The sequence below is a fragment of the Sapajus apella genome, unplaced genomic scaffold (genome assembly GCF_009761245.1).
Source record: "Sapajus apella isolate SASKATOON/1434 unplaced genomic scaffold, GSC_monkey_1.0 scaffold118, whole genome shotgun sequence".
NCBI lineage: Eukaryota > Metazoa > Chordata > Mammalia > Primates > Cebidae > Sapajus > Sapajus apella.
The window spans coordinates 174493-198705 of record NW_022437058.1 but is presented as its reverse complement, the minus strand read 5'-3'; the positions used below and the strand labels follow the sequence as shown (position 1 = coordinate 198705).

The 24213-nt window shown below is 44.6% G+C and overlaps 1 protein-coding gene and 1 pseudogene across 2 annotated transcripts; one reads left to right on the top strand and one right to left on the bottom strand.

The window, feature by feature from the left end:
* Nucleotides 1–4009: 4009 nt before the first annotated feature.
* Nucleotides 4010–4834, bottom strand: LOC116538173 (annotated as a pseudogene). The gene has a single exon (XR_004263535.1). The product of XR_004263535.1 is annotated as a 40S ribosomal protein S6 pseudogene (transcript).
* A 7157-nt stretch (nt 4835–11991) lies between these two features.
* LOC116538176 (transmembrane protein 126A-like) lies at nt 11992–12764 on the top strand. Its single transcript, XM_032260409.1, has one exon. The coding sequence runs from the start codon at nt 12134–12136 to the stop codon at nt 12716–12718; it is 585 nt and encodes a 194-aa protein (XP_032116300.1). The 5' UTR covers nt 11992–12133; the 3' UTR covers nt 12719–12764.
* Nucleotides 12765–24213: the final 11449 nt, after the last annotated feature.

Below are 24213 nucleotides of genomic sequence, written 5' to 3'. Positions count from 1 at the left end.
AGGGTTGAAATGAAAGAGAAAATACTGAGGGCAGCCAGAGAGAAAGGTCAGGTTACCCATAAAGGGAAGCCCATCAGACTCACAGCAGATCTGTCAGCAGAAAGCCTACAAGACAGAAGAGAGTGGGGGCCCATATTCAACATCCTTAAAAAAAAGAACTTTCAACCCAGAATTTTACATCCAGCCAAACTAAGCTTCATAAGCGAAGGAAAAATAAAATCTTTTGTGAACAAGCAAGCACTCAGAGATTTCATCACCACCAGGCCTGCTTTACAAGAGCTTCTGAAAGAACCACTACAAATAGGAACAACCAGTATCAGCCTTTCTAAAAAATGCCAAAAAACAAAGAACATCAACATAATTAAGAAATTGCATCAATTAATGGGCAAAACAGCCAGCCAACATTAAATGACAGCATCAAACTCATATATATTGTTATTAATTCTAAATTTAAATCGACTAAATCCCCCAATCCCAAGACACAGACAGGCAAAAAAAGCCAAGACCCATTGGTATGCTACATCCAGATCCATCTTACATGCAAGGATACACAAAGACTCAAAACAAGGGGATGGAGAAAAATTTACCAACCAAATGGAGAGCTAAAATAAATAAATAGAAAGCAGGAGTTGCAATTTTTGATGATAAAATAGACTTCAAAGCAACAAAGATCAAAAGAAGCAAAGAAGAATATTACATAAAGATAAAAGGATCAATGTAACAAGAAGAGCTAAAGATCCTAAACATATATGCACCCAATACACAAATACCCAGATATATAAGACTTATAAAGAGACTTGGCCTCCCACACAATAATAGTGGGAGACTTACAGATCAATGAGACAGAAAGTCAACATCGATATTCAGGACTTGAACTCAGATCCGGAACAAGTAGACTTAATTAACATTCATAGAACTCTCCACTTTAAATACACAAAATATACACTCTTATCAGTACTACATCACACCTATTTACAGGTTTAAGTGAAATATTGGTTGGCTGCTTGTTAATTATTTTCTTCCCTCATTTTTTTTTAAATGTCTCTATTATTAAACATAATTACAGGCATATCCATTTTTAGACTGCATTTTAGCCCGGGCAATAAAGCAACACCCCTGTTCTCTCTCCCTCTTCCTCTTCCTCTTTCTCCCTTTTCTTTATTCTTTTTTTTTCTTTTTCTTTTTTATTTTTATTTTCTTTTTCTTTCTTTCTCTCTTTCTTCCTCAAAAAAAAAAAAAAAAAGAAGCATGGCACCCGCATCTGCATCTGGTGAGGGCCTCAGGCTGCTTCCGCTCCTGGGAGAAGGGGAAGGGGAGCCAGTGTGTGCAAAGACCACGTGGCAAGGTGGGGCGGGTGCTATCAGGCTCCTCTAACAATCAGCTTTCATGGGAACTCTAGTTTGAGACAGGTTATCCCTCGGTTGCCCAGGCTGGTCTCGATCTCCTGGCCTCAAGCAATTCTCCCACTTCAGCCTCCCAAAGTGCTGGGATTACAGGCATGAACCACTGTACTTGGCTTCTTTAATTTTTTTAAACAGTGTTTTGTAGTTTTCTCCACACAAGTCTTACACTTCTTTTGGTTAAAAAAAAAAAAGAAAAAAAAAAGAAAAAAAAGAAAGGGCTGGCCTCCTTTACTGAATTATTCTACCTTGGCAATAAGCAGTTAGACCCATGCGCCGTTGTCTTGTTTTGGTCTTAGGCCCCTTTGAGATTCTGATGAAAGCTATAGAGTCACTCCCCAGAAAAATGCACATGCCATTTTGGGGAATTTACCAAACTGGGGGGACTCTAGGCTTCCTGATTCAGATCTCTTATGCTGGAGGATATGCCCGTGGGCAGAAGGGGCATACAGCCCTGGCCTTTTCTTGGAAAAGTGGCAGACACAATTGCGCCCATATAGAAGTCAGTCTGCTCCTGTCCCTTGAGATCTGGTTAATGCGGGCGACATGTGGCTTCACAAGATTCCAGCCTCCCTCCATCCCCTCTCATAGTCTCCTAACACAAAGAGTGGCGTCATTACCCATTGTTGACTAAACCTTAGATGAAATTCAAATTCTCAGAACAGCCCACAGTTTTTCCTTAGTGGTCCTTTTTTCTGAGCTAGAATTTGATTTCATTTTCCCAAAGAGTGTAAATCCTTCATTTCATTTACTCAGGAAATATTTTTGGAGAGTTGGGACACCCCAGGCATGGTCCCAGGAGCTGAGGAGACTTCCTGGCCGAGGCAAAAGGGGGCCTTTGTCATGGTGGGGGATGGAGCAGAGATCAGACAATACATTGTAAAATGATGACTTTAAATAGACATAACTGCTAGAAAGAAAATACTCTACATGAAGGTGTATCAGAAAGATCTCCCTCTTGGCCGGGCGCGGTGGCTCACACCTATAATCCCAGCATTTTGGGAGGCCAAGGCGGGCAGATCACAAGATCAGAAGTTCAGGACTACCCTGGCCAAGATGGTGAAACCCTATGTCTACTAAAAATAAAAATAAAAAAATTAGCTGGGCACAGTGCCAGGCGCCTGTAATCCCAACTACTCAGGAGGCTGAGGCGGGAGAATTGCTTGAACCCAGGAGGCGGAGGTTGCAGTGAGCCGAGATCACACTACTGCACTCCAGCCTGGCAACAGAGCGAGACTCCATCTCAACAAAATAATAATAATAATAGTAATTCTTCAAGCTGGCAGTGAAGTGAAATCTGTTAGGTTGAGGACCACGTGGAGTTCAGCTGGTCTGGAACTAGCTAGGTGGGAAGCCTTTTCCACTGCGCAGAGGACACTTCTGGTAAGAGCAGGGTAACTCACAATTAAGCCTTTGGGGCCCATGAGTCTAAAAGATGTCATGGCTTCACTTTGAAATTTTAGGTCTCGCAACATAGAAGTATCTTGGCTTAGGGGAAGGCCCTGGAACTCTTATGGCTGTGGACTGGTGTGTGAACTCCTCTTACGGCAAAGTAGGGGTAAATACTCTCATATAATAATGCATTCTACTCCAGGTGTGCACATTAAAAAGAGTGGGAGGCGCTTGCCAAAGTGCCCTTCGAAAAAGGCTGTACCAGTTTCTTCTCTTCTCTAATAGTGTATTTGCATACAGAGAACATCAGTTTGAGAAAGATAACATGTCATCGTAGATATTTTAACCAATTCTCATGATTATTAATAAAGGTGAAAACACATTTCTAAAATATTTATTTTTCTTTGAGACAGGTCCTCGCTCTGTCACCCCAGGCTATAGTGCACCAGAACCATCACAGCTCACTGCAGCCTTGAACTCCTGGACTCAAGCCATCCTCCTGCCTCAGCCTCCCAAGTAGCTAGGGCTGCAGGCACACATCATCATGCCCAGCTAGTTTTTTTTGGTAGAGATGGGGTCTCACTGTGTTGCCCAGGCTGGTCTTGAATTCCTGACCTCAAGTAATCCTCTCACCTCAGCCTCCCAAGGTGCTGCGGTTATGGGTGTGAGCCACTATATTAAGCATGAAAACTGTTTTATATATTTGTAGGCCATTCATATGTGCCCAGACCCTTTGTCTGTTTTCTGTTGGGTTTTTTGCCTACTAGAAAAAATGGATTCACCAGAGTCAAAGTAAACACAGACTCTGAATATAAACCCTGAATAGACATAGTGCATATGCTGGATTCTCTCATCTTTATACTTGGTTTGGAATTTTTGTTCTATGGAAGTTTTAAATTTCTATGTCGTCAATTATCATACTTCTATCATTTCTGTGCTTAATCTTGCTTAAGAAGGTCTTTTGTACCCCAGTTTTGTAAAATGTGCTCCTATATTTTTAAAGCATTTTTTATGTTTGTGCCTTTACCCCATGAGGAATGTGTACTTGCGCAATGTAAGATAGAGATCTAAGTTTCTAATGTAATTGTTCCAAGAATTTCTATTTCTTTCCATTGTTTTATGTGTCTAACTCTGTGCCAATATTAATATTTGAATTTCTAGCGTGTGTGTAATGTACACGTAGTAATGCATGCTATTTTAAAATTTTTATTTATTTATTTTTGAGTCTGATCTTATTTATTTGTTACTCAAAAAATCTTATTTCTGTCTGGATTCAGACTTAGAAGTAGAAGCTCGCAGAGAAGAAAGGCTGCGTCTCTTCGCAATTTGTTCCTGGCGTTTCTCTTTAGCCTCCTTCATTCTCTTGGCCAAAAGTTTGGCATATTCTGCGGCCTCTTCCTTGTTTTTCTTAGTAGGCTGCTTCTTCAGAGCAATACGCCGCCGTTTGTGCTGCAGGACGCGTGGAGCAACAAGACGCTGAGTCTTGGGTGCTTTAGTCCTGGGTTTCCTACCTTCTTTGTTTAAGGGCTTTCTTACAACATACTGGCAGACATCATCTTCTTTAGAGAGACTGAAAAGTTTGCGGATTCTGCTAGCTCTTTTGGGCCCCAGGCGACGAGGCACGGTGGTATCAGTCAGCCCAGGAATATCGTTCTTTTCTTTTTTTACAATAACCAAGTTGAGAATGCTCAGATTGGCATCCACGATGCAACCACGGACTGATTTTCTCTTTCTTTCTCCAGTTCTCCTTGGTCTGCAACAGGAATGCCCCTTACTCAGTAGCAGGCAGACACAGCCATGAGTCAAGACACCTGCTTCATGGGGAAACCTTGTTTGTGGTTCCCATCACTGATTCAGACCACATAACCCTTCCATTCTTCACCCAGAGCATCAGCAGCAACTTCTGTCGCCATATGCTTCTCATAAAAAGTACCAAGTTTGCGTTCATCGTCCACTTCAATGAGTTTCTGGCAGCCAGTGGCTGGGAAGGAGATGTTCAGCTTCATCTTGAAGCAGTTATACGCTTTTCAGGCGCCACGGAAAAGAGGTGCTTTTTTTTTTTAAATACAGTGTCTCACTGTCACCCAGGCTGGAGTACAGTGACATGATCTCGGCTCACTTCAACCTCCACCTCCTGGGTTCAAGCGATTCTCATGTCTCATCCTCCTGAGTAGCTGGGATTATAGGCATGCACCACCATGCCTGGCTAATTTTTGTATTTTTAGTGGAGATGGGGTTTCACCATGTTGGTCAGGCAGGTCTCGAACTCCTGACCTCAAGTGATTTGCCTACCTCAGCCTCCCAAAGTGCTGGGATTACAGATATGAGCCACCACTGCCCCTAGCGTACATTAATAGATTTCTTAGTGTTAAAATATCCTAAAATATCCTTATTTTGGCTCACGCTGGATTTGATTTGATAATATAGAGAGGACTGAAGAGCTGAGCACTGGCAATTAAAGGTGGTATTACAAATGCCACTCTTCCTTGGCCAGGTGCGGCGGCTCACACCTGTAATCCCAGTACTTTGGGAGGCTGAGGTCGGTGGATTACTTGAGGTCAGAAGTTCGAGAACTGCCTGGTTAACATGGTGAAACCCCGTCTCTACTAAAAATACAAAAAATTAGCTGGGCATGCTGGCATGTGCCTATAATCCCAGCTACTTGGGAGGCTGAGGCAGGAGAATTGCTTGAACCTGGGAGGTGGAGGTTGCAGTGAGCCGAGATCACACCATTACACTCCAGTCTGGGTGAAGAAGCAAGACTGCGTCTCAAAACAACAACAAAAAACCAAATGCCACTCCTTGTCACATTCCATTGGCTAAAACCAGTCACATGACCATGCATAACTTCCAAACTACAGGAAGAAGTAGAAGAGAATTGAATACTGTCCAACAGTATGAGTCTGTATCAGTCAGCGGCCACACCATCTATTCAGACTGGAACTTTTTTTTTTTTTTTTGAGATGGAGTCTCTCTGTTGCCTGAGCTAGAGTGCAGTGGCACAATCTCTGCTCGCTGCAACTTCTGCTGTCTCAGCCTCCTCAGTAGCTGGGACTACAGGTGCATGCCACCACACCCTGCTAGTGTTTTCTTTTCTTTCTTTTTTTTTTTTTAGTATCTTAGTAGAGACAGGGTTTCACCATCTTGGCCAGGTTGATCTTGAACTCCTGACCTTGTGATCCACGCTCCTCAGCCTCCCAAAGTGCTGGGATTACAGGCGTGAGCCACTGCACCTGGCCCAGACTAGAACATTTTGAGAGTGAAAAGGGCATTATTAATAATTATGCTGGTATGACGTGTGTGTTAGGTTTTGAATATTTCTTCATTAGGTCCATGCATGGTGGCTAACACCTATAATCCCAGTACTTTGGGAGGCCAAGGCAGGTATATTGTTTGAGATAAAGAGTTCAAGACCAGCCTGGGCAACATGGCGAAACCCTATCTCTGCAAAAAAATACAAAAATTAGCTGAGCGTGGTAGTATGCATCTGTAGTCCCTGCTACTTGGGGGGCTGAGGTGGGAGGATTGCTTAAACTTAGGAGGTCAAGGCTGCGGTGAGCCATGATCTCACCATTGCACTCTAGCCTGGGTGACAAAAAAGACCCTTTTTTATAAAAAAAAAAAAAAAAGTATTTATTGGTTTTATTGTGAATATGTGTATTTATTCCTGTTGGAAATTCTCCCCCAAATTCATGTCCACTCAACCTGTTAATATGACTTTGTCTGGAAATAGTCTTTGAAGATGTAATCGAGTTATGACCAGGTCTTCCTGGACTAAGGTAGGCGCTAACCCAATGACTGCTGTCCTTCTAGGGGACAAAGTTGGGCACAGACACACACAGAGCAGAGACAGCCATGTGAAGGTGGAGGCGGGGCATGAAGTTAGCTTGCCATAAGCCAAGGAACACCAAAGATTGCTGGAAACCACCAGAAGTGGGAAGAGGCAAGGAAGGATTCTTCCCTGAACCCTTGGAGGAAGCATGGCCCTGCTGACACCTTGAGTTTGGACTTCTGGCCTCCAGAACTTGGAAAGAATAAATTTCTGTAGTTTTAAGTTACGCAGTTTGTGGTACCTTGTTATGGTAGCCACAGCGAACTAATACAGTGTACATGAGGAGCCTCTGGCTCAGAGACAGAGTTCTTATTGAACACGGTGCAGTAAATCATCAGTGCACTGGCACTGCCTCATCGCAGGCCTGTACCCCAGGGGACGTGATGCAAGCCAATGGGAGGTGGACACTCTGTGGGTGAGGGATGGGGGAACTGACTTTCCCTGCTTATACATGGGAAGGAGGCAGCTGTTGCCTTCCCTCCTAAGAGGGTCTCCTTGGAGATACTGGGCCTTTTGGTATGTAAATAAAATCTCCCAGAGCCTGCTAGCCTCATGTGCATGTGTGTATCAGCTGTTTTTTTTTTTCTTTTTTTAGACGAGAGTCTTGCTAAGTTGCTCAGGCTGGACCTCCTGGGCTCCAGTGATCCTCCCCCTCAGCCTCCTGAGTAGCTGGGACTGCCCACCTTTGGCTTTCAGATACAGAGTTCTGCAAGTTCTGAGACTCACTTGTCCTCGAGATGTAAATACCTAGAGAGGCAGCCGCTCCAGTCTTTTTGTCATCTTGGGGGGTTAATCTAGGGACCTTAGTTGGGTCACCACATTTGGCCCTCTTGGGGAGTTAAGAGAGGTTTTTGTTATACTTATGGATCAAATAAGTCAACTAGAGAAATAGCTACAGATCTGATTCCTGTGGCATGTGAGGAGAGCCAGGAAGCTGGGTTCTCCCAAAAGGCTGCAAGGTATTGGCAGAGCTGGGGTCATTTTGAGGCTGGACTTGGGCCGGGGGTTGCTTCCGAGCCCACCCATGTGGTTGTCAGCCTCAGGTCCTTGCTGGCAGACTGCAGGGGGCGTCAGCACCTTGCAATGTGGCTTTCCATAGGCCTTGTCAACATGGCAGCTGACTTCCTGCAGAGTGAGTGTGGGAGAGAGTGGTGGGAGCTTGAGAGGGGAGCCAGTCTTTCTGTAACCCAACAATGGAAACGACATCATCACTTCTGCCTATCTGTTCCCTAGAAATATGAGCCTAATCTTCAATCAAGCAGAGATAATTACACAAGGCTGTGAATTGGGTGAGGGAGCCGGACCACTGGGGACCATCTGGAAGCTGCCTACCATGAATGAGCTTAGTTCTGACTACACCACTGGTACATCAAACGTAGGTTACAGTAACAGAATAGTCCAACGTAAGCAAGCATCAGTCATTCCAGGAATGACAATGAAGAAGTCACTTCACACCATGCATGGCTTCATTAGAGCAAACCATATGCATTTGACATAATTCAGTGCTCGTTATCAAAAATCTCTCTTTTGAGGATAAGGGCTGTCTCTCTTGCCCTATCACCCCTTCAGGGCTGATGCCTGTCTGGCAAAGGGTTGGGATAAATTCCACCATGTCCTGGGGCTGAGTGAGTGTCCAGGCTTTACGCTGAAAGGGAAATGCAGGACAGCCGTGTGTAGCAGATGCCCTGCAGACCACCCTGTGTCCGCCATCTCCCAGGGAGGTCTGCAAGGCATCTGCTGAACGTAGAGGGTTGTTCTAGAGCAGTCGCCTCTCTCTGTAGGCAAGTGTAAAATAAATGTGGTGAAACACACAGGCTTTGCGGCACCAGGGTACTGGAGTTGGGGCAACCCATGTTTGCAGGAGTTGCTTAGAGACCTTGGGATCTGACATAGTTTCATTATGTGTCCCCATCCAAATCTCATGTTGAATTGTAATTTTCAGTGTTAGAGGAGAGGCCTGGTGGGAGGTGACTGAATTATGGAGGTGGACCTCCCCCTTGCTGTTGTCGTGTTAGAGCTCTCATGAGATCTGGTCGTTTTAAAGTGTGTGGCACCTCCCCGTTCACTCTCTCTCTCCAGCTCCACCATGTGAAGACGGGGTTTGCTTCCCCTTTGCCTTTTGCCATGACTGTAAGTTTCCTGAGGCCTCCCCAGGAGCAGAAGCCTTTACAGCCCACAGAACCATGAGTCAACTAAACCTCTTTTCTTTATAAATTGCCCAGTTTCAGGTATTTCTTTATAGCAGTATGAGAATGAACTAAACGGGGTCAATAGTGACAAAGGAAAAATACAGGCTCTTTTTTTTTTGAGACAGGGTCTCACTCTTACCTAGGCTGGAATACAGTGACATGATCTTGGCTCACTGCAACCTTCGCCTCCTAGGCTCAGGTGATCCTCCCAACTCAGCCTCCCAAGTGGTTGGGACTATAGGCATGCACCACCATGCCTGGATAATTTCTTGTAATTTTTGTAGAGATGGGGTTTTGTCATGTTGCCCAGGCTGGTCTCAAACTCCTGAGCTCAAGTGAGCCTCCCGCCTTGTCCTTGCAAAGTGCTGGGATTAGAGGCATGAGCCACTGTGCCCAGCCAAATATAGACTCTTATACAAGGTGAGTGTTCAGTGGAGTTTCTTGCTAGGCAGGATAAAATCTAATTGAGGTATTAGACCTTGTGGGATGGACCTTAGGTTCCCTGTCAGAGAAGAATCAAGAGACTTATAGTAGAAAGCACCCAGGATTCACAGTGTTTGCATATTAGTCAGCTCAGGCAGGAATGATAAAGTTCCACAGACTAGGTGACTTAAACAACAGATATTTACTTCCTCACAGCTCTGGAGACTAGAAGACCAAGATCAAGGTGTTGTCAGGTTTGTGTCCTCTGAGTCCTCTCCTTGGCTTGTAGATGGCACATTTTCCCTGTCTCCTCACATGGTTGTCCCTGTGTGTCTGTGTCCTCATCTTCCCTTCTTATAAAGGATAGTCAGATTGGATTAGGACCCACTCTAATAGCCTCATTTTAACTTAATTACCTCTGTAAAGACACCATCTCCAAATAATGTCCCACTCAGAGGCACTGGAGCTTTAATAGATGCTTTTTTAAGGAGACACAGTTTAGCCCATAAAGTGGGAAGGCAGTCCCCAGGAAGACTCTCTCCCAAACTAGATGCAGCTCAAAGACAAATGATCAAAGTTGCACAAGGAAAAGTGATTGGAAATTTAAACAGGTTCTTGGCTTGTCAATTCAGGATGGGTTTGTCATTGTGTATTACGGCCTGGGCGAGTCTCTGAACCCTAAGTCCTTTAAGGCAGTGGTTCCCAATCTTTTTGGCACTAGGGACCAGTTTCTTGGAAAACAATTATTCCACAGACAGGCGATAGGGCTGAGGATGGTTTCAGGATGATTGAAGCACATTACTTTTTTTTTTGAGATGGGGTCTCGCTCTGCTGCCCAGGTTGGAGTACATAGCACGATCTCGTGATTCGCTGCAACCTCTGCCTCCCGGGTTCAAGCGATTTTCCTGCTTCAGCCTCCCAAGTGGCTGGGACTACAGGTGCGTGCCACCATGCCCAACTAATTTTTTGTATTTTTAGTAGAGATGGTGTTTCATCATGTTAGCCAGGATGGTCTCGATCTCCTGACCTCATGATCTGCCCTCCTCAGCCTCCTAAAGTGTGGGATTACAGGCATGGGCCACCGCACCCAGCCTAAAGTGCATTGCATTTATTGTGCACTTTATTTCTATTATTATTACATTATTTTTGAGGTGGAGTCTCACTCTGTTGCCCAGGCTGCAGTGCAGTGGAATGATCTTGGCTCATTGTAACCTCTGCCTCCCAGATTCAAGTGATTCTTGTGCTTCAGCCTCCCAAGTAGCTGAGATTACAGGCATGCACCACCATGCCTGGCTAATTTTTTGTATTTTTAGTAGTGACTGGCTTTTTTCATGTTGTAATTCAACATAATGTAGAATCAGTCGGAGCCCTGAGCTTGTTTTCCTACAACTAGACAGTCTCATCTGGGGGTGATGGGAAACTGTGACAGATCATCCGACAGCAGAGTCTCATAAGGCGCTAACAACCTAGATCCCTCACATGTGCTGTTCACAACAGGGTTTGTGCTCCTATGAGAATCTAATGCTGCTGCTGATCTGAAAGGAGGTGGAGCTCAGGCAGTAATGTGAGTGATGGGGAGCGCGTGTAGACACAAATGAAGCTTCGCTTGCTCACCAGCTGCTCACTTCCTGTTGTGAAGCCCAGTTCCTAACAAGTACCTGGTATCTGGTCCATGGCCTGGGGGTTGGGAATCCCTGCTTTAAGGTTTTGGAAACTGTGTTGAGTCCAAAGAGTACAGTGAAGTCACGGACTGCAAAGGGTCTCAAGTTCATGGTCAGGCTATTTTTCTGCTCTCTGGTTCGTTCTCCAAGAAGCGGTTGCTCTGGTTCCCTCTTGCTTTCTTGTTTTTTCCCCTCCAGCTAAAGGTCAGACCCAAAGTTAGGTATAGAGTTGGGCAGAATGAAAGAGAAACGCACATTCTTAGGGCTCAGGAAATTTTCTTTTACCAGGGGGTTGCAGGGAGGTAACCCTTCATCCTGGGGAGAAAAGGCAAGGCGTCTCCAGTCTGCGGGAAACCAAGCTGGGAGATGAGGATCCTCCAATCCCCAGTCAGCTCCTTGTCTAGGCAACCCTGGTCACTGAAACACACCATCACCGTTCCTGATGATGAAACCTTCAACGTATGCCTCTTACAATCAGGAACAACACAGGGACTGTTACCAAAACACCCGAGGTTTGGTCTAGGTCTTGCTGCTCCCTGCACAGAAAACCAATCACTGAAATGATGAGTAGTGCCAAGGAAGAAGGCTTTAATGGGGTGCTGCAGCCAAGGAGACAGGAGATAAGTCTCAAATCCATCTCCCTGATGGACTAAAATTAGGGGTTTACATAGCAGGAAAGACGGGTAACTATGTGTGAGAAAATGGGATCTAGGGAGGGGCAAGAAAGCCATCATGATGAATGAGGGGCCTGGCATTTCATTATCTTGATCAGATGATCTGGTGAGTTTCATTTCTTTGATACTTTTTGAGAGGCCTGGAGACCCTTTTCTGAGGAAGGAACTCAGATAAAACAAATGTAAGTTTCAAACTTTAAGACCAGAGGTTCAATTTATATGTTGATTTAAAAAAAAAAAACAACTGTCTAAGGGATTATTGGGTTGGTTTCAGGGCCTTTAACCACGACCACTTTAATATGTTCTGAAACAGAAGTAAGACGGAAAGTAAAAACAAAATTAAACCATCTGAAGATCATAGCGTGGTCTATCTAAAACTGGAAACAAAAATCAAGAGCAGAGTCCAATTAGCAGCCGCGACCCAGCGCCCGCCCAGGCCGAGTCACGTGTCAGCCAAAGATGGCTGCGCTCAGGCGAGTAGAGCTGTAGTGACCTCCGGCGTGGCTGCGGAAGACCTGAGGAGGCACCCACAGGCTAGTGGGAGGAGAGCATAAGGCTCAAAATGGAAAATTATGAATCCAATAACCAGGAAAACATTTTTGAAATCGTAAACAGAAAAATTAACCAGCTTCCAGAAGCAGAAAGGAATCTACTTGAAAATGGATCAGTTTATGTTGGATTAAATGCTGCTCTCTGTGGCCTCATAGGAAACAGTCTTTTTCGACGCGTCTTGAATGTGACAAAGGCTCGTATAGTTTCTACCTTACCAATGGCAGTGATCCCTTTCTTTACAACACAAGTAACTTACAGAGGTTTTGTAGATATTCCTTTGATAACAGGTGATATGAATTGCGAAACCTGTACCGCAACACGTAGTGGACTGGTTGGTCTTCTTGCTGGTGGTCTATACCCTGTTTTCTTAGCTTTACCTGTAAATGGTAGCCTAGCAGCCAGGTATGAAACAGCTCTGTTACCAAACAAAGGGAACATCTTAAGTTACTGGCTTAGAGTTTCTAAGCCTGTCTTTAGAAAGATGTTATTTCCTATTCTGCTGCAGACTGTGTTTTCAGCATACCTTGGGTCTAAACAATATCAACTATTTATAAAGGCCCTTCACTTACCTGAACCTGGCCAAGAAAATCACTGATTTTAAACAAATATGTACACAAAAATAAAATAGTAAAAACAGTTTATGTATAATGTTATTCATCAACATGTAATTCTGGGACCTACAACAAAGGCTACACAAGGCAACAAAAGTGTAAATCTAAATAAAAGCTACCAACTTAAAAAAAAAAAAATCAAGAGCAAATCACTTAAAATAAATTAGAGTTTAATTGGTCATACAGATTTTTTAAAATCAGTAGTTTTCTGATATACTTTCAATAACCTGTCAGAAAATATGAGCCAAATGAATATAATTTATAAGAAAACAAAAATAATGTATAACATGGTACCTAGGTTGAAAGACAAAAAAAAATTCTAAAATAAACACGCTGGGTACGGTGACTCACAACTGTAATCCTAGCACTTTGGGAAGCCAAGGCAGGTAGATTAGGAGTTCAGGAGTTTGAGACCAGCCTGGCCAACACAGTGAAACACTATCTCTACTAAAAATACAAAAATTAGCTGGGCGTGGTGGTTTGTGCCGGTAATCCAGCTACTCAGGAGGCTGAGGCAGGAGAATCACTTGAACCTGAGGCTGCTGAGCTGAGATCATGCCAGTGCACTCAAGTCCGGGCGACAGAGCTAGACTCCGTCCCCCCAAAAAAAAAAGAAAAGAAAAAGAGAAGCCGGAGTGGTGGCTCACGCCTGAAATCCCAGCATTTTGGGAGGCTGAGGTGGGCAGATCACGAGGCCAGGAAATCAAGACCATCCTAGCCATGGTGAAACCCCATCTCGACTAAAATACAAAAAATTAGCCACACGTGGTGTCGCACGCCTGTAGTCCCAGCTACTCGGGAGGCTGAGCCAAGGGAATCGCTTAAACCCTGGAGTCGGAGGTTGCAGTGAGCTGAGATCGTGGCACTGCACTCCAGCCTGGCACCTGGCAACAGAGTGAGACTCCGTCTCAAACAACAACAAAATTTATTTATTTATTTATATTTTGAGACGGAGTCTCACCCTGTTGCCAGGTGCCAGGCTGGAGTATAGTGGCTCGATCTCAGCTAACTGCAATCTCCACTTCCCAGGTTCAAGCAACTCTCTTGCCTCAGCCTCCCGAGTAGCTGGGACCACAGGTGCGCCCCACCACACCCAGCTAATTTTTGTATTTTTTAGTAGAGATGGGGTTTCACCATGTTGGCCAGGATGATCTCAACTTCCTGACCTTGTGATCTGCCTACCTCGGCCTCCCAAAGTGCTGGAATTACAGGTGTGAGCCACCGCACCCAGCCTATACATTCACAAATTACAGTTATTATACATTTATGGGTACAAAGTGATGTTATGACTTTTGAAAATAACATGAAATAGTTAAGTCAAACCAATTAACCTATCCATCCTCTCAAATATTTGACATTTATGGTGATGAGAACATTTGAGACTTCTCTTAGCAATTATTAGTTTGATTGTTAACACTCAGTTATTAGTTCTATTTACCACATTGTGCAATAGATCTCAGAAAAAAATCAAACTTATTCTTTCTATCTGACTGAGACTCTGCACTGTTTGATCATCATCTCCTCCTCCCCCGCTCCGCTCCTGTAACCACCATTCTTCTCTCTGCTTCTATGAGTTTAACTGTATCAGACTCTACTTAGAAGTGAGAACATGCAGTATTTGTCTTTCTGTGTTTGGCTTATTTCATTCAGCATAAATGTTCTCCAATTTCATCCCTGTTGTCACAAATAAGCATTTCTTCCTTGTTCAAAGATGAATAGTATTCCATCATGTGTATATACCACATTTTCTCTTATCTATTCAGCCATCGATAGACACTTAGTTTGATTCTGTATCTTGGCTATTGTGAATAGTGCTGCAAGAAACACAAGAGTACAGATATCTCTTCAACATCCTGATTTCATGTATTTTGGATAAACGTCCAGGTGTGGAATAGCTGGGTCACTGTCAGCTGTTAAACAGGTCCTGGCAGTTTGGGGCTGTTACTACAGGGTTGTGGCTTAGCTTCCTGGACTGCTTGTTGGACAGTGGCCTGCCTTCCTGCAAATCTGACCTACAGCAGACTGGCTTCCTCAGCTGCTTACTGTGGACAGCAGGTTGGTTTCCTGAGCTAGGCTGCAAGTTGTGGAAAAGATCCTTTTTTATACATAATCTGGCCATTGTCCATTTGTATTTTCAGTCTCTCTCTACTGAAATCTCCACTCAGGAACCAGTATTAATGCTAAGACTCTAGAAACAAGAAAAGTCAGGAAGAAGAGGGTAAACTCCGAATCACTTCTTTATTTAATATTGTCCTGGAAGCAAATGCAATTAACCAGGGAGTAAAATGGAAGACATGAAACTTGGCCAGGAAGAGACTAAATTATTACTGTTGGCAGATGATATATAAAAGCATACATGGGGCCCGGAGTGGGGGCTCAAGCCTGTAATCACAGCACTTTCAGAGGCTGAGGCAGGTGGATCACCTAAGGTCAGGAGTTTGAGACCAGCCTGATCAATATGGTGAAACCCCGTCTCTACTAAAAACATGAAAAATAGCCAGGCGTGGTGGTGTGTGTCTGTAATTCCAGCTATGTGGGAGGCTGAGACAGCAGAATCATTCGAACTTGGGAGGTGGAGGTTGCAGTGAGCTGAGATTGCATCGCTGCACTCGAGCCTGGGTGACAGAGAGAGACTCCATCTCAAAATAAATAAAAAAATAAAATAATAAAAGCACATATGGAAGGCCCCAGAAAACACAGTATAAGCCAAGTTTATGTAGAAAAATTAATAGGTAGCTATTCTACATAAAATAATATCTAGTTAGAAAATATACTGGAAGTAAAAAATGTTCTTAGACAATACTTAGAAGTAATATTAACAAAAAGTGTATAAAAATATATATGCAGAAATATACATAAGAAATGAAGAAAGATTTGAATTTGAATAGATGGGATGACATATCCTATTTTGGGGTCAAAATACAGAAAATTTAAAAATGTTGATTCTCCTTCATTTGTAATCCCAATAACGATTTACAAACACAGGAAAATTCAATTGTGAATGTAAGTCACAAACCACTAGGTTTCACTGGACCCGTGATTCTGTCACCCACCAATAGAAACCACACGTGTATACACAACATAGTCAGCGCAGGTTCCTTAAAATAGCATCCAGGCCGGGCATGGTGGCTCACACCTGTAATCCCAGCACTTTGGGAGGCCGAGGCAGGTGGATCATGAGGTCAAGAGATCGAGACCATCCTGGTCAACATGGTGAAACCCCGTCTCTATTAAGAATACAAAAAAAAAAAAAAAATTAGCTGGACATGGTGGCGCGTGCCTGTAATCCCAGCTACTCAGGAGGCTGAGGCAGGAGAATTGCCTGAACCCAGGAGGCAGAGGTGAGCTGAGATCGCGCCACTGTACTCCAGCCTGGGTAGCAAGAGTGAAACTCCGTCTCAAAAAAAAAAAAAAAAAAATAGCATCCAACGTCATCACAAGCTGGAAATCGGTAATTAGGGGCATTCAGACCCCGCCCTAGGTCTTGCTTTCCTAATTAATGAGTTAGCAAGGAAGCACGTATGTGACTATACCACAAGTGATATGTTTAAATTGTATTTCTTTGTAATTCTGTTTGTTTATTTATCAAAAATATATATGTGTGTGTGTATATATATGTGTGTATATATATATGTGTGTATACACACATGCGCGCGCGCGCGCGCACGCACACACACACACACACACACACACACACACACACTATGTTGCCCAGGCTGGAGTGCAATGGCGTGAATCTCAGCTCACTGCAACCTCCCACCTCCCAAGTTCAAGTGATTCTCCTGCCTCAGCCTCCCAAGAAGCCGAGCTTACAAGTGTGCACCATCATGTCTGGCTAATTTTTGTATTTTTAGTAGAGACGGAGTTTCACCATGTTGGCCAGGCTGGTCTGGAACTCCTGACCTCAAGTGATCCACCCACCCCGGCCTCCCAAAGTGCTGGGATTACAGGTGTGAGCCACCACGGCTGGCCTCAGTAAAAATATTATTATTCTGAGATGGGGACTTTGGAAAATAGTATTTTCCAGAGACATTCACAGAATTAACATCTGTCCTCCCAATTTTTCTGTGTGTGACCATGTCAGGCCAGCCATAGAGACTCTTATAACCCACAGAGTGTGGGAATACTAATGGTGCCTGACGCCAGAGGCAAGGCCAGAAAAACCTATGTCGTTTACTCCTGGTTTTCTCAGTGCACTCACTCTTCCTTGGATTCAGCTGCCAGCTGTGAGAAGCCATGTGTTGGTGCTCTAGTTGACAGTCCCACCTGAGCTCAGCCTTCAAGCAGCAGGCCTGTGAGTGAAGAGGCCTTCAATCCAGGCTTTTTAAAAAAAAAGTCCTCCCAACTGAGTCCCTGGACATCAGAGAAAAGAAATGAGCCATCTGTGGGCTTCACCATAGTGGCTCAAAGCAAAAGCAGTTCTAATGACAGTATTTCTTGGCTCGATCTGGAGGTGCCCCTGCTGTGGCCAGTGTTAGCCCTGCCACATAGTGGCTCCTGAGAGGCCAGAGTGCAGCTGCAGATCCCAGCCTTATAGCTAGCTCAGGAGTCAGGGAGGGCACGGAGCACAGGGCTGTGGCAGGGACCTGAGATGGTACGTAAGGTTGTCTTCCAGGAATGCTGGGGCTGATGGAATTGGACCCCTGGTTGTCCAGTTTTGGTAGAAGTAAAGTGTATTGGGCTGCTTTGGGACACGGGGACTTAGAAGCCCTGGGGATCATGGGGCCAGGGAAGCCCTGTTGAAAGTTGTTATCTAAGTAATTGTGACAGATCTTAAGGATGGATCGTCCATGAGACAGGCACCCGTGATGTGCCCAATCTGTAGATGAAAAACCGAGGCTTAGAAACCTGCCCATGGCCACAGAAACCCGCTGTGGAGCCACATGTTCAATCATGATGGTCTGCAGAGGGTCACTGGGAGACTTTTTAAAAGGAAATGGACAAAATAATTCCAATTTCTTTTCTTTTTTCTTTTCTTTTTTTTTTTGAGACAGAATCTCGCCCTGTCGCCAGGTGCCAGGCTGGAGTGCAGTGGCGCGATCTTGGCTCACTTCAATCTCCGCCTCCTGGGTTCAGGCAATTCTCCTGCCTCAGCCTCCTGAGTAGCTGGGACTACAGGCGCACGCCACCATGCCCAGCTAATTTTTGTATTTTTTTAGTAGGGACGGGGTTTCACCATGTTGGCCAGGTTGGTCTCGATCTCTTGACCTCATGATCCGCCCGCCTCGGCCTCCCAAAGTGCTGGGATTACAGGTGTGAGCCCCTGTGCCCAGCCAATAATTCCAATTTCATCTTGAAGAATAGACAAGCGAATATGCAGCAGAGTTGCTTCTTCTAGTTCTGTGTTGACAGTGAACTTGCAATTAGGAAATATGTGGAATAAATTACTACTGCAAACCCCTGTATCAGGCTTCAATCACCAAGACAGGCTCCCTGCAGCACAAAAGTGAGGAATAATAAGGAAAGGCATTCCTCTATCCATTGTTTTTATTTTATCCTCAACTCATGTCATATTTATTTTCTTTCTTTTTGTTTTCTGAGACAGGGTCTCACTCTGTCAAGCTGGAATGCAGTGGAGTGGAGTGAACTCAGCTCATTGCAACCTCAGACTCCCTGGGCTCAAGCAATACTCTCACTTCAGCCCCCTGAGTAGCTGGGATTACAGGTGTGTGCCACCACGCCCAGGTAATTATAGTCCCATTTTCATAGGTGAAGTGTGTGCTGGATGTGGTTCTGTGTCTGGGAAGGTCTTACCCAGAGGTGGCACTGAGACGTGGACCTGGCCATGCACCCTGGGGATTTACACCCCCAGGTTGGTGGTCTCGCCTAAGAGTGGGACTTTCCCTGTGGATTAGCTCCGCTCCCTAGCTCTGACGTTCTATGATTCCAAAGGACAGTTCCCAAGCCTCCCATGCTCTAGTTAGGGCTGTCAGGTCCCAGTTGTGTGTGCTTTCCCGTGTAACAGAGGGGTAAATCAGAAGCATTCATTCTATTTCATAGAAGGATGAAATCAGAGATTCTCACATAATTTAAAGTGCTTTTGATAGAAAAAGTTTTTAAATATTTCATTTTGTGGTGAAGGAAGGGATAAACAGGAAAAACAATGAACAGAAATAGAACCATAATTTGTAAAATTTCCCAGAAAGTATGGAAAAAATTGCAACTCCCCTTGAAAACAAAATAATACAAATTTAAAGTACCCAAAGAGAAGGGGTAATAAGAGCCATAAAGATACTGGGCCCAGTGGGGTGGCTCACATCTGTAATCCCAGCACTTTGGGAGGCCAAGGCGGGAGGATCACTTGAGCACAGGAGTTTGAGACCAGCCTGGGCAACATAGTGAGACCTCGTCTCTACAAAAATTTTTTAAAAATTTAGCTGGGTGTGGTGGGGCACCTCTATAATCCCAGCTACTCTGGAGGCTAAGGTTGGAGGATCACTTGAGCCTGGGAGGTTGAGGCTATGCTGAGCCGTGACTTAGCCACTGCACTCCACCCTGGGCAACAGCGTTAAGATGCTGTCTCAAAAAAAAAAAAAAAAAAAAAAAGAGAGAGAGAGAGAGAGAGATACTGTTCCACACTGTTTCAGTTAGCTAAGTTTGTAAAGGAAATCAATCTAATTGTCCCATAGACAATCTTTTTGGATAAACATAGAAGCTGAATCTTAAAGCTTGAACCTTACTTTGTTTTATCTGAGTACCTTCCTCAGGAGAGGACCCCCAGGCCTCTCTAAAAGTAGCAAAGAACTGAAACTCACCAGATCACCACTCCAGACAATGAGACTCCCTTATTTATCATGATTATTTCCTTACCAGTTTCAAGTTCCTGTTTCCTCACACATTGTTGCACCTTTTCCCCTGCTATAGAAACCCCTAATTTGAGTGGGTCAGGGGGATGGATTTGAAACTGAGCTCCCATCTCCTCAACTGCAGCACCTGGTGAAAGCTTCTTCCTTGGTAATACTCGTCATCTCAGTCACTGGCTTTCTGTGCTGACAGCAGCAGGACCTTCACTGCACCTTGGTGTTTCCATAACATAAGGAATAATGTTTCTCCTTCCTTCCTTCCTTTCTTTCTTCTTTCTTTTTTTTTTCTTTCTTTCTTTCTTTTTTCTTTCTTTCTCTCTTTTTCTTTCTTTTTCTTTCTTTTTCTTTCTTTTATTTCTCTTTCTTTCTTTTTCTTTCTTTCTCTTTCTTTCTTTTTCTTTCTTTCTTCTTTCTTTCTTTTCTTTCCTTTCTTTCTTTCTTTTCTTTCTTTTCCTTTCTTTCTTTTTCTCTTTCTTTCTTTTTCTTTTTTCTTTTTCTTTCTTCTTTCTTTCTTTCTCTTTCTTCTTTCCTTTTCTTTCTTTCTCTTTCTTTTTCTTTCATTTCTTTCTTTCTCTTTCCTTTTCTTTCTTTTTCTTTCTCTCTCTCTCTTTCTTTCTTTCCTTCCTTCCTTTCTTTCTTTCTTTTTTTTTTTTTGAGACAGAGTTTCACTCTCATCCCCCAGGCTGGAGTGTAATGGTGCCAACTGGATTCACTGCAAACCCCCACCTCTCGGTTCAAGCGCTTCTCCTGCCTCAGTCTTCTGAGTAGCTGGGATTACAGGCACGCGCCACCACACCCGAGTAATTTTGGTATTTTTAGTAGAGACAGGGTTTCACCATGTTGGCCAGGATGGTCTAGGGGAAGTGGAGCTGGGATTTAAAGTCTCAAAGAGTTTAGAATCTGTTACCCTTTAACTCTTACTGACTTGACTTTACTTAGATTGATCTGTATTCCAAACCACTAAATAGCAAGACAGACAAACAACTTAAGTAGTTTGATCATTCAACTTCGTAAAAGAACCACACAATGTTATTGGTATATGAGAGAAAGGAAACATAAAGTGATGGAAAAGAGAGAGGATTTCCTAGGGGTAATTTAAAACAATTCAATTCCACTTGTAAAGGTAAATGGGAGGAAGGTTAACACTGTAGAATAAATCAAGGATACATTTTATTAAAAGTGCAATTGCAGAAGAACTGCGTGTGTGGTCACACCGCCGGATGTCCCTCCGCATCTCACTCTCTGGGGAGAATTTAAATTACCTTGTGTTGTGGCTGAATTGTGTTCCTCTAAAATTCCTGTGTTGGGGCCTTAAACCCCAGGACCTCAGTGGCTGTATTTGGAGGCAGAGGTTTTACAGCGGTAGTCAACTTACAGTGAGATCATACAGGTGAGCCCTAGCTAACATGACAGGTGTCCTATAAGAGGAGGAGATGAGGACATAGACACACGGACAGAAGGACAGGGGCAGAAGACACAACCTGCGAGCCACGGGGAGAGGTCTCAGGAAAAATATCCTTGCCGACACCTGGAACTCGGACTTGCAGCCTCCAGAACTGTGAGAAAATAAAACTTATTTCAGCCGCCCAGCCTGTGGGCCCACGTTGCCGCCGCTCTAGACACTAATGCTCTTTGCAACCAGGTGTGCTGGTGAGGCACAGCGCCATCTGGGGCCGTTCCCTCGCCCCCTCTGCAGCCCTAGCCCCAAACTCTCTGTGCCCTACGGGTCTTGCCAGCATGGGAGATGGAACATTTTCCCCTCAGTGTTCTGCACTGTTGCACGAATTCCAAAGTACCAGCATTGGGAGAAAGCAAGAGGGAGTGACATTTAGTTTACAATAATAGGGTGCAAGCCGGAGCCAATGTGTGCTCGTCAGCACGGGGACCTGTCCCCGTGCTGCAGCCTGCCTTGATTTCCTAGAGTCTGGCATATTTCACCCTGTGAACAGGAAACCGGCTAACTACTCAGCTGCAGCACTCCCTAAATTAGAATCGTGCTGCCTGGAAATACATAAGCCTGCCTCGTCATCAGTAAGACAATTCGAGATGTCGTCAAAAAAGGGGCCTGTTGTCTTTTTATCAATAAACGTTATTCATTGCCCGCTCATGGGTACTGAGGGGCCTTCGTGCTTCATGACCCAATCCCTCCGAGTATACTGCGTTTTTATGTTTTGATAAAATTAAGGAAGTCATCAGCAGAGCCCCCAGCTTTGTCCCTCTTGTTTTTTGAGCTGTATTGTTTGAGAAAGTGCTTGAGCACCGAGGTTATTGGCAACTGTGGAAGCATTGTAGAAACAAACAAAAATAAACACGTTTGTTTACACGTCCCAGCTTTATGGAATCTGAAGAAGACAAAGGACCCACTCACATGTTGGGCATTTGCTTTATTTTTATTTTTTAATTTTATTATCATTATTTTTTGAGACGGAGTCTCGCTCTGTTGCCAGGCTGGAGTGCAGTGGTGCGACCTCAGCTCACTACAACCTCCACCTCCTGGGTTCAAGCGATTTTCCTGCCTCAGCCTCCAAAGTTGCTGGGATTATAGGCGTGTGCCACCATGCCCAGCTAATTTTTGTATTTTTAGTAGAGATGAGGTTTCACCATGTTGGCCAGGATGATCTCGATCTCTTGATCTCATGATCTGTCCATCTTGGCCTCCCAAAGTGCTGGGATTACAGGCATGAGCCATTGCGCCCAGTGAGGCATTTACTTTTAAAACCTTACTCTTTAGTAGGTGGTTTCATGGGCTGACACTGCACCATTTCTCAGGGCCCAGCCTTCAGAAGGCCCATGCTTGGCTTCAGCTTTGCTGTCATCATCTTGAAGTTCTTAACAATTTTGAACAAGAGGCCCCCACATTTTCATCTTACACTGAGTCACACAAACTAGGTAGTTATTCCTGCTCTTTAACCAGGAGATGAGATACAGTCTCCAAAAGGAACATACCTGTTTACTAAGTGAAAGAAGCCAATGTGGAAGGGCTCAGTGGTTCCGACCCTGTGACATTCTTGGGAAAGGCAAAACTATGGAGACACTAAAAAAAAGATCAGACATGAACTGGTCAAGCACAGAGGATTTTTTTTTTAGTTGGAGTCTTGCTCTGTTGCCCAGGCTGGAGTGCAGTGGTGCAGTCTCGGTTCACTGCAACCTCCATCTTCCAGGTTCAAGCTATTCCCCTGCCTCAGCCTCCCAAGTAGGTGGGACTACAGGCACACACAGCCATGGCCAGCTAATTTTTTGTATTTTTAGTAGAGACAGGGTTTCGTCATGTTGCCCAGGCTAGTCTTGAACTCCTGAGCTCAGGCAATCAGCCCACCTCGGCCTCCCAAAGTGCTAGGATTACAGGCATGAGCCACCATGCCTGGCCACACAGAGGATTTCTAAAACAGTGAAGCTACTCCGTGGAATACTGGAGTCAGGGGACCCATCAATATACTTTTGTCCAAGCCCATAGAATGTACAATGCCAAGAGTGAACCCCGGTGACAACCACAGACTTGGGTGATGATGTGTCAATGTAGCTCATCAATGGTAACAGGTGGACCACTCTGTGGGGGATGAGATGACTTGGGAGAGGCTATGTGTCTATAGGGCAGGGTGGATATGCTTTGTATTTTCTGCTCCTTCGTGCTATGAACCTAAAACTGCTCTAAAAAAATAAAGTCTACTGGCTGGGCATGGTGGCTCATGCCTGTAATCCCAGCACTTTGGGAGGCTGAGGCAGGCAGATCAAGAGGTCAAGAGATCGAGACCATCCTGGCCAACCTGGTAAAACCCCATCACTACTAAAAAAAATACAAAAAATAGCTGGATGTGGTGGCGCCTTCCTGTAGCCCCAGCTACTCAGGAGGCTAAGGCAGGAGAATCACTTGAACCCGGGAGGCAGAGGTTGCAGTGAGCTGAGATCGAGCCACTGCTCTCCAGCCTGGCAACAGAGTCTCAAAAAATTAAAAAATTAAAATAAATACATGAATAAAGTCTACTATAAACAACAAGAACAATGCACCAATGAGGATCTGGGAATGGCAACGAGAGGGTTGTCATGCAAGTGGTCAAACATGACAGCCACGGGATGAGAACCAGGAATGTACCAGGGGTGGCAGGGAACAAACCTCTCCAACACCGAACTGAGGAAGGAAGTGAGTTTTTTATTCGGCCAGGAGCTGCAGGGGGTTTCAGCCTCATTCACAGAGCCCACGAGCTCTCCAGCACTCGGAGCTGCAGCTTCTCTCCCCTTTTATAGGCTTACAATGCTAAAGGAGAAACTGAAGTGGAACTATGTCATTGTCCATTTGCTGGACGTCTGACCTGACAATCTTCTGGCTTCATTGATTTGCTAATTCATATGTAGCGTGAGCAGGGACCAGCAAGGGAGGGGCTTACAGAGACAAGACAAAAGCAACAAGCTGTTTATTGGCAGAGGTGTTTCCAGGAGGGAGCCTGGTCTGTGGACATGTGGGGGCGTGACCCAGTGCCAGGCTCCAGCTGGCAGAGACAGCATTCATTTGCAGCTCTCTCAAGGTTACCAGATAGCAGACACGCTGGGAACTAAAGAGAGTAATTTTCCCAGCTCTTTGGGATTTTATTTTATTTTATTTTTCCTTCTTTACCCTCCTTCCCATCTGGAAGGCGGGGGAAGAGGTGAAATTGAAGGAGGCGAGGGGGTCTCCCCTCTCA